Source organism: Ranitomeya imitator, chromosome 2 (assembly GCF_032444005.1).
Source record: "Ranitomeya imitator isolate aRanImi1 chromosome 2, aRanImi1.pri, whole genome shotgun sequence".
NCBI classification, from domain to species: domain Eukaryota; kingdom Metazoa; phylum Chordata; class Amphibia; order Anura; family Dendrobatidae; genus Ranitomeya; species Ranitomeya imitator.
This window is the reverse complement of record NC_091283.1, coordinates 780,298,631-780,317,523: the sequence shown is the minus strand read 5'-3', so window position 1 is coordinate 780,317,523 and position 18,893 is coordinate 780,298,631. Positions and strand designations below refer to the sequence as shown.

The 18,893-nt window shown below is 39.6% G+C and overlaps 1 protein-coding gene across 1 annotated transcript in view; it reads left to right on the top strand.

The window, feature by feature from the left end:
• Positions 1-18,893, top strand: part of PCDH15 (protocadherin related 15) — a 2,320,333-nt gene that overhangs the window by 909,720 nt on the left and 1,391,720 nt on the right. Inside the window, exons 10-11 of the mRNA XM_069753541.1 lie at positions 6,927-7,035; positions 9,453-9,565. Coding sequence (XP_069609642.1) covers positions 6,927-7,035; positions 9,453-9,565 — 222 coding nt within the window. The remainder of the gene's footprint in view (positions 1-6,926; positions 7,036-9,452; positions 9,566-18,893) is intronic.

Here is an 18,893-nt window from a genome sequence, read left to right as displayed (position 1 = left end):
CCTATTTAGAACCACTAAGCAATTTCTCTAAAAAAATAAAAAACGAAAAAGGATAATTTTTGGACTGTTTCTACAATTTTAGTAGTCTAAGAAGTCTAACATTGAAATGTATTGTTAAATAGCCTGTTAAATCTCTTTTCAAATAGTCAGCTATCTTAAGGTCACATGGACATTAGTGAAGCTGTGTATGTATTAAAGGGACTCTGTCAGCACAGAATGACTGTTCAAACCAAGTTCGAGCGCTCGGTGCTTCATGGTGAGGCCAAATGTTTAACCTTCGTCAGGCTGCATAATTTTACAACGTTAACAGGCTGCAGAGGTACAATTGTACCTTCATATGTATTTTATTGAAATTTGGACAATATATTCTGGACCAAAACTGCAGAGATGTCACGAAATTTCAGCCCTCTACGGCTTTTCGAAAAAAAAAGTTATTGCAATTTTAAAACGGAATAGTTACAATTGTACCTTCTCAGCCGGACGAAGGTTAACTACACCTTCCCACTTGCTTGATTTTCACTTATGTTTATCCGTTTGTGGCTTTATGAAGCCAGAGCTGTCAATCAAAGAAGAGGAGGAGTAGAAATTTGGGGGAAAACAAGAAGGTGGAAAGGTGAATGTAAATGATTGGCAACGCTGTGAAGCATCAGACGCCTGTACTTGGTTTGAACCATCATTCTGTGCTGACAAAGCCACTTTAAAGAGCTCAAAAGGAGTTTAACACAGTAGGGGGAGACCCCTGATATAATAATATCCTTAATTTTAGAGCAATTAGAAGGTATGAAGAATTCAAATTTGGGGTTAATTTATTCAAACCATTTTTGTGGAAAATTTGGAAAAGCCAGAATACTTTACATGGGAATCAAACAGCAGCACTGTGGTACCAGTCTGAATTGCAGGCAAGGGAGGGGAAATTCAATTTTTATTGCAACAATATGTCCTAGTATCTGATCGATCCAGAACTGCTTACCCTCTTAATCTCACAAGAGTGATGAAAGCGGAGTGCAGTGAGCATGCTCAGAGCATGCAGGTAGCCTCTCAACATCATCAGCTTCTGAGTTATCAACATAGTGGGGCGGCACGGTGGCGCGGTGGCTAGCACTGCAGCCTTGCAGCACTGGAGTCCTGGGTTCGAACCCTACCAAGGACAACATCTGCAAAGAGCTTGTATGTTCTCTCCGTGTTTGCATGGGTTTCCTCCGGGCACTCCGGTTTCCTCCCACATTCCAAAGACATACTGATAGGGAATTTAGATTGTGAGCCCCATCGGGGACAGTGATGATAATGTGTGCAAACTGTAAAGCGCTGCGGAATATGTTAGCGCTATATAAAAAAAAAAATAAAGATTATTATTATTATTATAGTGGTAATGAAGCTGGGAACTTACCCTAAGCTTCACTATGGCTTTCATCAGTGAGCGTCTTGGTGTCGGGAGCAGTACAGGCTATCACTCAAATTCTAATGGACATAACCACATGACTGAATAAAAATCAAGCATCTTACATTTAACTGGAGACCAGCTAATTGTATGCTAGGTGAAAAAATAGGTGTGTGCCACTTCATGAATCTGGAGAATCTCTACATCAGGTGCACTATGCCAGAAATTTTACTCCAGTCAGGTATTATAGTGAGATTTCTGGATTATGAAATGCCACAGTTCTTCATGAATTAGACGAGCTGTGGCATTCGACTATTTCGGAGGAGCTGGGGGTAGCTGTGGCATAAATGACAAAACTTATAAAATTTTGGTGCAACTCCGAGTTACAGCAAGATTTTGCAATAATCTCTTAGCACCACTTTTTGGCCATAAAATCTTTGATGAACTGAGGCCAAAGATTTTCTTATGGAGTAGCAAACTATTAAGACATTACAATTGTACAGTTGTTTCTATGTCTCGGGCTACATTGCAACTTTGTACCGTGCTACTGATTGATTTTATTTTTATTATTTACAGCTGCAGGCCAAAGCAAAACAATGAGTGGCATGGAATTGGGTGGATTGTAGCTGCCTCCTTATAGTTAAAATCAATCAGTAGTGCTGCAAAAAGTTGCAGTGTAAGCTATGCCTTAAAAAACTAAAATTAGTAATTATTTTTTTGTACTTCTATAGCTATGGCATTATTAAAGTTAGAAGGAGATAAAAAGAGCACTATATCTATCAATAAATGTTGAAATTAAGTAAGAAATATACTAGTTTTCACTGTTTATTAGTCTGCACTATTTTCTGCATTTTTATGAATGGTCTTGAATGAAGTCAAATCCTCTTAACCAAGGGGGAAAGGCTTAGTGATCTTTTGTCTTAATGCAGACAGGACACAACTGTAAGATTGTTTCTGTAGCCAGTTTTCCAACAACTGTACACCAGAGCCCCCTCTTAAAAGGAAACCATTGTTTTATTTTTTTAAGTCAATAGTACATATGAAAATATGAAATGTTGTAATATTTATTATCAAATAAGTTCATTTCTTCTACCTCCTGGATTGCTCTTTCATTCTCTAAATGTTTAATTCAATCAATACAGATTTTCCCCATACTGATATAGGAGATGACAGTTGGTGCTCATATAGTTCTATGGAGAACTGGAGCTGTCTGCCTCTAGCTATGCCATTCATAAGAATGTTAAGACACCAATTGTCATCTCCTATCTCAGTAATGAGTAAATCTGTCTTCACTGAATACAGATTTTACTTATGAATTGAGAGTGAAAGATCAATCCAGGAGATTAACAAAGCAGATTTATTTGATAAGATATGTTAAATATGGTGCAGTATTAATTCATGAACTAAGAATGAAAATGGTGGTCGCTCTTTAAAGAGTGAGGACATGACGAGTCTCCTGACACTCAAAAATATTTCTTAATGCATTTGTTTTCTTTGAAAATGGTACAGTGGTCAATGCATCGGCATTATGTATATTCCTTTTCACATGTAAAGCGACATGGAACAAATGGCGCTATAATAATAAATGATAATAATAGGCATCCTGTTGTAGCAATATGTCTTGTAATAAATTTTTATGTGTCAACTTTATTGCAAAAGATAGTGTTAATCTTCATAAAATGTATTTATTTAACATTTCTTAAATAAACCCAGTGCTACTTCATAGTATTAAATATAAAAGAAGACAGGCATTGCAAAGTATATAAATTCAATAAATCACATTTTTATAGAATGCAAATAGCTGTAAGTATAAGGCTGCCGTCACACCATGATATGACCAAGCCAGGCTCAAATCATGTAAGGTAAAGAACCAAATATATCTGGATTGTAACAAGCCGGTTCTTCAAATATAGTTAAAATATAACTTTTAATTCTAATCAATTAAAATAAAGTGCAAACATATAGTGCTAACAGAAAGTGCAGAGTGCGTACAATACTAGACATAGAGACACATATAAAAACCTATGAGACTATATAACCGCACCATTACCCACTGTTTAGATACCGAAGATATCCGTCAGTGTTGTTAAACAGAAACAGGCTAGGGACTATGAATCTGTCAAACTCTAGATCTCACGTCTCTATGCCACCACTGTGAACGACAGGCAGGATAGCACCCCAGTAGGCTATATCATTAGTCACTTAACGGCTTCTAGGTAACTGCTGTTGCAGTAACACCTTATCCATGCCAAGCGGTCTATGTCTCTTATTATTGCTCAAAAAAGAATGTCATGGTCATAGATGTTATCTATTCACCCTCTATATATGTAACATTTACCGGGCTACGACAAACATCTAGTCATGTGCAAAAAAAAAAAAAAAAAAAAAAGAAGGTATGATACTCATCAATCCTCTGTTGATCAGTCTTCTGTTGGAGATCTGATGCAGTGATGTGTATCAAAAGCCCATCGTTTCGGTCATTCCACTATCGACCGTGCTTTTCTCCCTGGGCTCATTATCTTGTACCGTGTTTCCCAACGCGTTTCATATAGAGTAATCATCAGGGGATTGTATCACCAATACAGATGTTGCGTGAGCATAACGCGTTATGCTCACGCAACATCTGTATTGGTGATAGAGGGTGAATAGATAACATCTATGACCATGACATTCTTTTTTGAGCAATAATAAGAGACATAGACCGCTTGGCATGGATAAGGTGTTACTGCAACAGCAGTTACCTAGAAGCCGTTAAGTGACTAATGATATAGCCTACTGGGGTGCTATCCTGCCTGTCGTTCACAGTGGTGGCATAGAGACGTGAGATCTAGAGTTTGACAGATTCATAGTCCCTAGCCTGTTTCTGTTTAACAACACTGACGGATATCTTCGGTATCTAAACAGTGGGTAATGGTGCGGTTATATAGTCTCATAGGTTTTTATATGTGTCTCTATGTCTAGTATTGTACGCACTCTGCACTTTCTGTTAGCACTATATGTTTGCACTTTATTTTAATTGATTAGAATTAAAAGTTATATTTTAACTATATTTGAAGAACCGGCTTGCCGTCACACCAGCAGTATTTGGTCAGTATTTTACATCAGTATTTGTAAGCCAAAACCAGGAGTGGAACAAATAGAGGAAAAGTATAATAGAAACATATGCACCACTTCTGTATTTATGACCCACTCCTGGTTTTGGCTACAAATACTGATGTAAAATACTGACCAAATACTGCTAGTGTGACGGCAGCCTATATGAGCAGCGAAACAGCCTATTTAACCTATTGTGGGGGTATCTAGATAAGTGCATTTCTCTAGTCTATTCAATAGAATAAACATTGTTAAACAAAATCGTAAAATATCATATCAAGTGCTCTTGATTTACATACAGTATCTATATTATAACAGAATAGTATAATCTTCCTCTAATAGATTCACAGCACTATATTGTAACACCACAGCTTATTCTGATTTTAATACCTGTTTCTATTGTGATTTTTATCTAGTTCTCTTTCTCAAAATTGTTTGAGACAGCTCGCAAATGATATAGATCTTGTTCTCTCTATATATGTTACATCCAGAAATTACATTTTTTCCTACTCTGTTCTATGCAAATGTTTCTTATTAATATGTATATATTTTCTTATTTATGGAATTTTCCCATGAGGTACATTTATCACATATCAACGGGACTCATGTCTGCATCAGAAACATTGCCCCTGTTACACAATGTCAGGAATGAAAGGGAAACTGCTGGGGATGGAATTTATTCAAATGGAATTTAATTTTAATAAAATTTTGCAAAAATCTGCCTTCTCCAGAATACAGATGTTACTTTCTTGCAGCTGTGACTGCCATTTGGTTAAACTATGGAGGGACGGCAGAAGGTGAAAAAAAAAAAAAACCTCACCACACACCTGTCCCGCTGACACCGCTGCGTTCACAGGACCTCTTCTTCCTTCCGTCTGGTCCTCCGAACATTTCATTCTGCAGCAGCACGCTAGTGTCTTAATTCTAGAACAGTATGCTATGACATAGCTGTATATGGCACAAGTGATCAGATGATTGCAGTTTCAAGTTCCTTAAGAAGACTATGAAGAACCGTGAAAAGTAGAAAAAAAAATATAGTAAGAAATGTGAAAAAAATCAAAAAACATAAAAATTCAATTCACCACCCTTTTCCACCATTAAAAATAAAAATGGTAACAAAAATACACATGTGATATTGCAGCATTTTAAAAGGTCAAATCTATCAAAATATAAAAATAATCAACCTGATTGGTAAACACCATGAGTGAAAAAAGTCAAGAACGCCTCAATGAATTTTTTTTTTGTGGCTGCAGTTCTACAAAAACTACTGTAACAGGGAATCAAAAAGTCACATTTAAACCAAAATGGTATCAATAAAAACTTTGTATTGATATGCAAAAAAATAAGCCCTCGCACAGCTTCATCGGCTGAAAAATGAAATCATTAAGGGTCTCGGAAAATGGTGACACAACCCCCAAATTTTTTTTTTTTTTTACAAATTTCTGATTTTTTTTATCTATTAACATAATAAAAAAACTGGACAAGTTTGGTATCGCCATAATCATACTGATGGATAGAATCATATTGTGAAGTCATTTTTACCACAAAATGCACAGAATTGTGTTTTTTTTCACAATTTCTCCCCACTGTGATTTTTTTCTCAATTTCCAGTACACTATGTTATAAAAATAATGGTGCCGATTAAAAGTAGAATTCATCCTGCAAAAAAAGGCCCTCAAATGTCTATGTGGACAGAAAAATAAAACAGTTATGGCTCTGGGAAGAAACAGTGGAAAAAATGACGACGCCAAAAATGTAAATTGGCCATGTCATGAAGGGGGTTAAAAAATAAAAGGTTGTTTTATTTAATTGACATTATTATTTTTTAAATTCTGATATAATATCGATATGCATGCTAGATAAATATTACATCCTGGATAACATACTTAAAGGGAACCTGTCACCTGAATTTGGCGGGATCGGTTTTCGGTCATATGGGCGGAGTTTTCTGGTGTTTGATTCACGCTTTGCATGCTGGCCACAATATTGGATTGAAATTAATTCTCTGTCCTCCGTAGTACACGCCTGCGCAAGGCAAGATTGCCTTGCGCAGGCGTGTACTACGGAGGACAGAGAATGAACTTCAATCCGATATTGCGGCCAGCATGTAGCCAGCGGGTAAGGAAAGGGTGAATCAAACACCTGAAAACTCCACCCATATGACCGAAAACTGGTCCTGCCAAATTCAGGTGACAGGTTCCCTTTAAAATCCTGCAAATTTAAGGAAGCGCGACCTTTCCCAAGCCTGAAGATGAAATTGTAATACTGATTTTTGCACAGGACATTGTTACCTTGAGATGACCACAAAAGGCAGTGTAAGTTGTCTGCAAGTACGCAAAACCATTTAATATGAATATTGAATATTGTACACTTGCCAAACAACACTGATTAAAGCACATTTGTTGTGGATGCTCTCTGAAATGGAATTTATATATTTATATATTTTTCTTAACAGGAAAGAGTGAATCCAGTTAATGTTACCCCAGCGATACAGGCTGAAGATCAAGACAAGGATATACTGCCAATCTCTGACCGGCCTGGAATACTTTTCTCCATTCTTGTTGGTATGTCATATTTAGCATTAGTGAGATTATCCGTATTGTAACTATAGAATCATAGTAATGTTTATTGCTACTTTTGCATAGAGTTGTATTTATAGCCTCCTAAATGTTATAGAATTGTTCATAATCTAGGAATATGGACAAGAAAGTTCATTTATTTTCATGATATGAGCTAAGCCCAATTCTACATTAAAATAGCTAATTTTATGAATGGAAAAATGTGTCATGCTCAATAGCGATTGTATTCCCTAGGTGTTTTTCTCTAAAGGTGTTACATTTTGAGAAGAATATAATTTAGCACTTAAAGCGAACCTGTCGGCAGGATTTTGCTATGTACACTATAGACATTGTCAGGTTGGCACTCGTACACTGATTAAAATTATACCTGGGGTGAAAAAATTCATCTTGTAGCTCTTATGTAATTATTGCTGGAACTTTTCAGTTAATGAGGTGCCCTTGCTCCAGGGTGGAACTGAAGGCAGAGTCTTATCTTAGTGCTCTAGGCCAGAGAAACCAAGACGGGGCCTGCCCACAGACCACCCCCAAAGCACAAGTGCAAAGGTATGGGGACATTTCAGTACAAAATAAATCAACGGGTTTTTCTACTCACTTCTATTGCAATCTTTCCATGACGTCCTCTTCTGATCTTCAGCCACGGCTCCGGCGCAGGCGTACTTTGCTCTGCCCTGTTGAGGGCAGACAAAGTACTGCAGTGCGCAGGCGCCGGGCCTCTGACCTTTCCAGCGCCTGCGCACTGCAGTACTATCCTCTGCCCTCAAGACGGCAGAGCAAAGTACGCCTGCGCCGGAGCCGTGGCTGAAGATCAGAAGAGGACGTCATGGAAAGAAGATAGGAGGTGCCGGAGCGGACCGGAGACGCCCATCCGACCTGACCAGCAGCGGGACCGCCCCTGGGTAAGTATAATCTAACGTCGTTTTCTCCTTTTTCAGGTAACATCGAGGGCTTATCTACAGCATTACAGAATGCTGCAGATAAGCCCCTGATGCCGGTGGGATTACCTCACCCGCGATTTTCAGGGTGACAGGTTCCCTTTAAAGGGTTAGACCAAAATCCAAATTAATTTTCATTCTGAATCCCTATCTCAGTGAAATAATCTAAAATATTTTCTGATATACTTGAAATATAAATTCCCTGACTACACTATCTAACTGTTTTTCTTTTTTCCATTTGTTTTTGAGAATCCCAGTGCAATTGATGCATCTTCAGTCGGGCAGCCCCTGCCCCCTCCATGAAACGAAGCTCGTTTCTGGGGCTAGGCTAGTCCCAGCATGAAATGCATTGTGTGATGTGCACAATGACAGCTCACTGTCTGTTTCTGGCTCAGATCAGCAGTAACGGGCCATCAAATTAAGCGTATTGGCAGAATTCACAGGGTGCAGAGAACAGCGACAGCCCTGCAAGTGACGTACCGTAATTGATCTCTGCACGCTTGGTACTCTGTCAACGCGAGTGCACTTGTGCTGGTTCATTGCTGCTAATACAAGCCTTCAATAGAGAATGCATTGTATTTTTGTGCAGTGCACATCATGCTGGGACTAGTCTAGCCCCCCGAAAAAAGTGTCACTGTTGATGCTTCAGTTCAGGGAAGGGAAAGTGACTGCAGCCTCTGCCCCCTGGTGACACTTCACTTGAGCATCTCAGCATGCACTGGGATTCTCAAAGAGTCATCACAAAAGAAGTGAAAAAAGAAAGAAAAGCAGCTAGATCGTGTAGTTAGCAAGGATAGAGAATGTTTAATTCAAGGATATTATAAAATAGTTTAAACTATGGCACTAAATAGATAGGGATTTAGGACAAAAATTAATTTGTACTTCGGACCACCCCATGCTGTAGATATGTCATTCTTGTCTAGTTGAATGTTTTTGTTCTTTTTATTTTGTTTTACATTGTCTATGATAGTGTAAGACATATGATGTGTGCTTCCCAAGAACTAAGCGTGACATAACACTAATTTTCATATGTTTGATTCAATTGGCAAATATAGGAACGTAATCTATGATGTATGCTTATTCTTTCATTTTTCTACATCTGTTGCCGTTCTGCTTTAAATATTTAAAGCCTAATCCCAAGTTATCATCATTGTCATTCATTCTTGCGAGGTATAAATTGCATGCGGCTCGGTCCATTATAGAATAAATGGTTTGATAGGTTATTAAATGCAGAGACAGTATTGAACTGCTGGCATCACATAAAATATTGTAAGTCCCTGATCATATTAAGTTCTGCTTTTTTAAGCTATCTTGCATTTTTATTACCTATGTGCTAAAATGAATTCATTTATTAACTCTTTGAAATTGACTGAAAGCAGCATACCGTATACATGAAGGGCTATGGAAGGAACAATCATTGTGTTTTGTTTTCTGTCAATTAAGTGTTCAAGACATTGTCTTCTCTTGCAGGCACTCCTGAGGATTATGCACAATATTTCCATATGAATCGTACCACGGCTGTGCTTACTCTTCTGAAGGCAGTAAATAGAGATTTGCACCAGAAATTTGATTTGGTGATTAAGGTAATGTTTTTCTAATTTCCACTTGAATAACCATTACGTCTTAATCATCCTGGCTCCTGTAAAAAAAATAATTGCTCTATTAATTTATTTAAGTGCAGTTATTACTTAATTTATTATCTATGATGTATGAAGTACAGTTCTGAGGTTTAGAAACCCATCTGACAGGTACATTTAATCAGCTGCAATTTATAAAGTGGTTGTCTATGATCTCATTGTTTTTGAATCTAACATAATTATTTGTTAAGGAAGATATGGGGAGGAATTTATCAATCGCTTTGATCCCTTTTGGTTACAAAAAAGGCATACATTTTGTCATACGTGATCTTGTAATGTTTTATGACCTTTTTGATACTTTATGCCACTCTTAGTACTTTTTTTTTTTAAAAAATGGGTGTAATCTGCCTGTGATTAAAGGAAACCTTTCAGGTCTGATAATGCTATTAACCTGCAGATATAGGGTTAACCGACATGTTAGTAGAGTTAGGAAGCTGCCTGGCTGCCACACTCAAAGTATGGCATCCAGGAAACCATACACTTTATTTCTCCCAGGAGCTGACAGCTTTCAGTCAAACAGGGGTATCCAAAGCTATTATGGTTGAAGATTACAACACTGACAGCTGTGGCTGTAAGCATGCCTTGGAACTGACTGACAGCTCACTCTGCACTGATATACTGCAGAGCTGGTTGTCAGTGCTAGGGCATAATTACTACCGTTACTCTCAGTTTCTCAGGTCTATAAGCTTTGATTATAATTGCTCCTGTTTGACTGAAAGCCAACGGCTCCTGAGAGAAGTAAAGTAAATGATCTCCTTTCAATACTGCAGCCAAACACTTTTATAACACTATTATCCTGCAGATTAACTTATTGACTGGTTAACAGTGCTGGAGGACACAACAGGTTCCCTTTAAATGTGAAAATAAGGTTTAAAGCAGATTTATGATTTGTAAATTTATTTAAAAAATTACACAAGAAGTCAAACAATCTCTACATTATGGCTTGGTGTAAAAAGGGAAAACAATCAGTTCTAGACAGAAGTTTTACATCTAATGATGAGCCAAATATATCAGATAAATTTATCTCAAATAATGGCAAAGTAGCTAAATGCAGAACTGACTTCGAAAAATCCTTCAATTATGAACTCCCTCATTGTGCTTCTCTAAATTTAATTCACTCTGGCATCCTAGGTTTGGTTTTTAGACAATCCATGATAACAGTGCTTGAGACATGGTGCATTGGAATTATAGAATGGCACCGTATGGTAACTGAAGTCAAATAGTATAGACATTTACCTTACCTTTCAAAATGTATTTTGAGCTTTTAGATTTTTCATAGTAATAATGCTTTTTAATTCAAACTCAAAATTGAAGGAAGCTATTCAATAATCACAGTATTTTTGATTATGTATTTAATTATTATTATTATTATTATAGCGCCATTGTTTCCATGGCGCTTTACATGTGAGGAGGGGTATACATAATAAAAACAGGTACAATAATCTTGAACAATACAAGTCACAACTGGTACAGGAGGAGAGAGGACCCTGCCTGCGAAGACTCACAATCTACAAGGCATGGGTGAGGATACAGTAGGTGAGGATAGAGCTGGTCGTGCAGTGGTTTGGTCGATCGGCCTGTCTGCGGTCACTCCTTCCACTAGGCCTCCACTGACCACACCACTGCTGCCCGTGTACCCCTGGAACCAATTTAAAATTGCCTACAGCCATGTGTTATTATTTTAGGCCTTCGATGCCTGTCTGCGGTCACTCCTTCCACTAGGCCTCCACTGACCACACCACTGCTGCCCGTGTACCCCTGGAACCAATTTAAAATTGCCTACAGCCATGTGTTATTATTTTAGGCCTTCGATGCCTGTCTGCGGTCACTCCTTACAATATGCCTCCACTGACCACACCACTGCTGCCCGTGTACCCCTGGAACCAATTTAAAATTGCCTACAGCCAGCCCAATTTTTTTATTTTAGGCCTTCGATGGCTGTCTGCGGTCCGTTCTTTCTACTACTACTACACTGACCAGGCCACTGCTGCCCGTGTACCCCTGGAACCAATTTAAAATTGCCTACAGCCATGTGTTATTATTTTAGGCCTTCGATGCCTGTCTGCGGTCACTCCTTCCACTAGGCCTCCACTGACCACACCACTGCTGCCCGTGGACCCCTGGAACCTATTTTTAATTGCATAGAGCATCCTTTTTTTTAATAGTAGGCGTACAAAGTCTGTCTGCGGTCCACTATTGAAATTGTCCTCCACTGCCCAGAGCACTGCTGCTTGTGTACCCCTGTAACTTTTTTAAGCTGCAGTGAGCCACATTTTTGGGTTAAGTCCTACTACCTGTGTCTGTCTGCGCCACTCAATTCAGCTGTGTTCCTTTGAAAAAAGCTGAGCGTCAATAGTCTTGTTTTCAGCCTCTAGGAATTTTAAAACTGCATTGGGGGTACAACTTTGGTAGGGCCTACTAACGGTGTCTGCCTCCCCAAGGTGTGCCCCAGGTTTCCTCGCCATTGCTTCGATCTTAATGCTCTCGTTTAGTAGTTGTTGGAAACTACACTGCATTAGGTTTACAAATTGGGTATGGGGTGTAGAGAGATGGTGTGTTCCACTCCAAGGTGTGCCCCAGGTTTCCTCGCCATTGCTTCGATCTTAATGCTCTCGTTTAGTAGTTGTTGGAAACTACACTGCATTAGGCCTACAAATTGGGTATGGGGTGTAGAGAGATGGTGTGTTCCACTCCAAGGTGTTCTCCAGGTTGCCTTTCCTGAGCTTCGATCTTCCGGCTCTCGTTTAGTAGTTCTTGGAAACTACACTGCATTAGGCCTACAAATTGGGTATGGGGTGTAGAGAGATGGTGTGTTCCACTCCAAGGTGTTCTCCAGGTTGCCTTTCCTGAGCTTCGATCTTCCGGCTCTCGTTTAGTAGTTGTTGGAAACTACGCTGCATTAGGCCTACAAATTGGGTATGGGGTGTAGAGAGATGGTGTGTTCCACTCCAAGGTGTTCCCCAGGTTTCCTCGCCAATGCTTCGATCTTCATGCTCTCGTTTAGTAGTTGTTGGAAACTACACTGCATTAGGCCTACAAATTGGGTATGGGGTGTAGAGAGATGGTGTGTTCCACTCCAAGGTGTTCTCCAGGTTGCCTTTCCTGAGCTTCGATCTTCCGGCTCTCGTTTAGTAGTTGTTGGAAACTACACTGCATTAGGCCTACAAATTGGGTATGGGGTGTAGAGAGATGGTGTGTTCCACTCCAAGGTGTTCTCCAGGTTGCCTTTCCTGAGCTTCGATCTTCCGACTCTCGTTTAGTAGTTCTTGGAAACTACACTGCATTAGGCCTACAAATTGGGTATGGGGTGTAGAGAGATGGTGTGTTCCACTCCAAGGTGTTCTCCAGGTTGCCTTTCCTGAGCTTCGATCTTCCGGCTCTCGTTTAGTAGTTGTTGGAAACTACGCTGCATTAGGCCTACAAATTGGGTATGGGGTGTAGAGAGATGGTGTGTTACACTCCAAGGTGTTCTCCAGGTTGCCTTTCCTGAACTTCTATCTTCAGGCTCTCATTAAATTGTGGTTAAATGGAACAACTGCATTTGGCGTACTAGTTGGTTTGGGGCCTACTATCGGTGTCTGCCACTCCTTGCTGTTCTCCTGGTTTCCTGTCCTGAAATTCCATTTTCAGGCTCTCGTTAAGTAGTTGTTAATGTTAGACTGCATTTGGCCTACTAGTTGGGTTGGGGCCTACTATCGGTGTCTGCCACTCCTTGCTGTTCTCCTCAACTGAACAAAGCTGGGCCGCCTGTTTACTACGGTTGCCAATTTTGAACTGCATGTCGACTACTTACTGATTTGGGCCTACTCTCTGTGTCAGCCTCTCATTCCAGTTGTCCTCCACTTCAATGCCCCCTGGTTAGTCCTGTGTTACCAATTTTGAACTGCATTTAGCCCACTTTATTCTTTGGGCCTATATCTGTGTTTCCTCCTCATCCTGCCCATTGCCCAGCCAGTGATAGATGAGTCTGCTGGTACATTGACCCATAACGCAAAATTCCCCGTGCACGCTACACAGCAAGATTGTGACCCTGCTGAAAGTCAGGTTCCTCTTCCCGCATACCATACCACCTTACACGGGGACAAAGAGGAAGGTGCAGATGAAAGTGCAGGTTCCTTCATCAGGTGGGGGGAGGAATACTAGTTGGCGACGTCACTGGCACAGGGCCTCTCATAGTACGCAAAAGTGTTGCTGCCGGTGGGAGGCGCCCCCGCCGTGCAAACACACCGCTGTACTTTGAGGGGCCCTGTGCCAGTGCCAATGCCAACGAGTGGGCCCCCCCTGCTTGCTCAGGATCACAGCACTTGCAAAGTTGAAATACTTACCTCTCCCTGCTCCACTGCCGTGACGTGGTCCAAATTTACTGGGCCCACTAATTACTTGAACCAGCCCTACCCCCCACAATTTTAGCCAAATGACCCCCAATTTCAAATGCCTTCCAATTATTATAAGGTAAATTACGATTGACAAGCTTCTTTAACAAGAATGGATGTTTTTGCCATTAAAATGGGCAGTGTAGGTGTTTTCCTGGCCTCCACTCACTGCCGACTATGCTCCCCCATTGACTTGCATTGGGTTTCGTGTTTCGGGCGATACCCGACTTTTCGCGATAATCGGCCGATTCCACTCGACTCGACTTCTAAGATAGTCGGGTTTCGCGAAACACGGCTCGACTCTAAAAAGGTCAAGGTCGCTCAACCCTAATCACAATTACTGAATATAAATCACTATTAGTGATGAGCGCGTGTACTTGTTAATCAGGTTTCCACCAAGCATGCTCAGGTGGTCTCCGAGTATTTGGATGTGCTTGGAGATTTAGTTTTCTTCGCCGCAGCTGCATGATTTGCGGCTGCTAGTCAGGCTGAATACATGTGTGAATTCCCTAACAAACAGGCAACCCCCTCATGTATTCAGGCTGTCTAGCAGTCGTAAATCATGCAGCTGCGGCAACAAAAACTAAATCTCCAAGCACATCCAAATACTCGGAGACCACCCGAGCATGCTGGTGAAACCGAGTAAAGAGTATACTCGCTCATCACTAATCACTATACAAATATCAACACTGATATTACCCCAATACAGTGACATATAATGGCAGATAACAGTACTGCAGAACATATAAGAGATTACAGTACTGTTACAGATGGTGACTTACAGCTGATATTCTTTGTTATGGAGTCATTCACTTTTCCTATCTGACCAAGTTGGACACAACTTCTCCAACCATAACTATTCAACAGAGTTTACAAAACAGACACACTTGACTTCTCACATTTCCAGCACCGCCCAATTTATCCCCAGCCTACACAAACCCCTAACCATGCTATTACCCCAATACTGAGCTGCTGCTGACCTACTTGTTGCTCTAACTGCACCTGCTGTGTGGTACAAAAACAACTCCTTTTACTGCCTCACATAATAATGCCACCACTGTGCCCCATACACAGTAAAATGCCCTCTAGATAGTAAAATTGCCCCCTAGGAAATATTAATGCCCTGTGCATAATATCCGGTGTGCATCTCTGACCATTATTGTACTCTGAGTGCCCCTATAACAATAATGCTTAAGTCCCCACTTAATATTGAAAGAGGTTTTCCACTACAGATTTAATCACCATTCATTTGTCTTATTTCTTTCTAGCTAACACTTTTCTAATACACTTTTATTATCTGCCTTGCTCCTGTAAGCTCATCTCCCTGTGGGCCATATATCATTCTGTTTTTGTTCTGTCTGTGCTACTTCCTATCTTGTAACCAGAATTGTATGAACAATGGGGGGCACGTCACTGGTAGGGGCGGGGCTACATCTGGGTGACTGGCAGCAGTCTGTACACGCCTGCTCAAACCAGACTTTACTCTCTGTCTGCAAAACCATACTTTTATCTCTGAAAATATTTTAGCCTCCATCCACACTTTCTTCTCTGAGAATTCAGCCTTCCTTCCTGGTATAAAAGCACTGCATTTTGTGTTTGGAGAGCAATGCAAATGGTCTGCATCTTATTTTTCCGAAAGCATGGCATGGTTTGCATTAGATTATCTAGGGTCTTCTCAGAAACCCTGCTCACTGGGATTCTTGTTATCTCTCCAACTCCAACATTTTTTACTTATTCTAGTAGAAGCTTCCCAGTTTACTAGGGGTCAAAGTTGTTTCATAATTTATGTTTGGACAATGCTCTCTTTAAATTACATGATTTTGGACTTCACCTTCACCACACACCCAACTATAAACACAACTTTGTTCTTTCCCTCTCAGAAGAGCAAAGGCAAAGGATTTGTCTGCTTTCTCACAAGTTCCCTATCAGTTTGTGGTGTAAGATAGTAACCAGATTGTATTGTGTGCCTTCTTAAGGTACCGTCACATTAAGCGACGCTGCAGCGATCTAGACAACGATCCCAATCGCTGCAGCGTCGCTGTGTGGTCGCTGGAGAGCTGTCACACAGACAGCTCTCCAGCGACCAACGATGCTGGTCCGTTGGTAACAAGGGTAAACATCGGGTTACTAAGCGCAGGGCCGCGCTTAGTAACCAGATGTTTACCCTGGTTACCAGCGTAAACGTAAAAAAAAACAACTACATACTAACATTCCGGTGTCTGTCCTCCGGCGCTGTGCTTTCCTGCACTGTCAGCGCCGGCCAGCCGTAAAGCAGAGCGGTGATGTCACCGCTGTGCTTTACGGCTGGCCGGCGCTCACAGCCAGTGCAGGAAAGCACAGCGCCAGGGGACAGACACCGGAATGTACAGTAAGTATGTAGTGTTAGTATTTTTTTACGTTTACGCTGGTAACCAGGGTAAACATCTGGTTACTAAGCGTGGCCCTGCGCTTAGTAACCCGATGTTTACCCTGGTTACCAGTGAAGACATCGCTGAATCGGCCTCACACACGCCGATTCAGCGATGTCTGCGGGAGATCCAGCGACGAAATAAAGTGCTGGACTTTCTGCTCCGACCAACGATGGCACAGCAGGATCCTGATCACTGCTGCCTGTCAAACTGAATGATATCACTAGCCAGGACGCTGCAACGTCACGGATCGCTAGCGATATCGTTCAGTGTGACGGTACCTTTACTTACACAGGCTACAGTCATCAATTCTATGTATGAGCTAAGATTGTTTTGAGGTGGTGGCTAACATGTTCCATATCTTCTCATTTTGTAGTGTCCTTTTCCCTTTCTGGCATAGTCTAACTACCTCTTTTACCCAAACTACTTTTATCATTGTTATATTCCTATCCAAAGACACAAGTGTTCTCTAGTTTGTCACTTGATTAATGTAGCTCACTCTTCCACTACTCTCATGTTGAGGTGCCCAAATTTTCCATAATTAGGTATCCGAATCTCAAGGGTCAGTGAGATTATGAGTATGGGGACTTGATTTCATCATCACAGAACACATTGGCAAAACCTGGTACCATTGTCTGATCTTCCAAGAAACTGTAGAATATTTGTTAAATCTAGCATAGCTCAGGCTATATTCATTTCAGGATATTTTCTCCTTTTTTATTCTCTTATTTTTTCTCTTTCTCTCCTACTTCATCCTTTTTAGATCTTCAAGATATTTAGTTAATTGTTACAAACTCATTGCCTGTACCCCATACCTTCTGTATCAGGGGCACTAGCTTTCATGTTTTAAGTGTCACACATATTCCATTTATTTTCTTTAAAAATTTATTTTACAAATGTTATTTTACTGCTGCTTGTCATTTTCTTTGGAACTAATTTTGGCAACGCAATGTTTTTTAAAATAAAAATGTACACAGAAAAAAAGAACAATGAGACCTTTCATTTCATTTTCTGGAACTGGTAACTAAAAGCTGATTGGTTTCTGACCACTTTGTTGCAATCAGCATTGCAATTAAAATTATGGTTTGGAAATTTTTTGGTTGGAATTCAAATTAAACAGCATTGTTTCCATATACAGTGGTGTGAAAAATTCTTTGTCCCCTTTTTGATTTCCTATGCTTTTGTATGTTTGTGACACCTAAATGTTTCAGATCACCAAACAAATGTAAATATTAGACAAAAATAACACAAGTGAACACAAAATGCATTTTATAAATGAAGGTCTTTATTATTAAGGGAAACAGGGCAATGTGTGAAAAAGTGATTTCCCCCTAAATCTAATAACTGGCTGATGCAATGAAGTCGGCAGCATACGTATAGTATCATTAAATACGTAGTAATAAGATAGAATCTAAAACATGATTCTTAATAACAAGGACCATAATAAATGGTCACACCTAATTGACATAAATCAAATAGAAAAAGGGTGTTGATAACCAATTAATTTAGAAAGTAAAAGTAAACTTTATTGATAGATAGCAAAAATTGATTAATTGATTGATATTGATAGATAGCAATTTCTGTGATGAGTACTGGCCAAAATGAGCCCAAATTTTTAAGAGGTGTGCAACCAAATTTGTTGAATCTTATTAAAAGTAGAAAAGGATTCGAAATAGTAAATAACATGCCATTTTTAAGAATTGTCCCCTATGATATTTGGTATACCCCTCTTTCACGATCCGCATAAACCAAACATAGATATTTTTTTATTTTTCTACCAAAAAAGCTGCTTCTTATTTTCTATTCACTCAAATATATTGCATTATCTTGGATTGTCTTCCATTAATTTTCTGTTTGATCTGTATTGCTCTACACATCCCTGTATCAATTAATGCAGGATCATGATCTTTTTTTACATAATATTTCCATAATTATGTAACTACTGGATAACAAAGCTGAAGTATATAGCACTTGACCACGTTCTAATAAATATTTGCTACACTTTCATTAAAAATCTATTACTTTTTTAATAATGCTTAATAGTCTAACTTCACAATAAACTCCTTCTTCCATCCTATCAGTAATTTTTTTCACACTTTAGAAAGTGAAAAGGCTAATAATGATGATGAATATCTAATCTTGTTGAAGTAGACTTAGGAATGAACTTTTCCAAAGTGCAGCATCAATAACGTAATTAGATATGTTAAAATAAAATATAAAACAGCAGAGACCAGCTTTATTTTTATTTTATTCCAAAACCATAAAAACTGTAACATAAAATCACTTATTTGCCTCCAAAGAAGCAACTTTTTTCACAATATATCTAGAACGTAAGTTAACATCAACAAGCAACTAGTAAAGTGCATTGCTATAATTTACAACATATTTAAGTAAGTCTTCAGAGATCACAATATGTTGATTCATACCACATAACACCTGTTTATAAAATGGCTATTCATGATGATTTTGCAGAAGCTATCCCCTCTCCCCAAG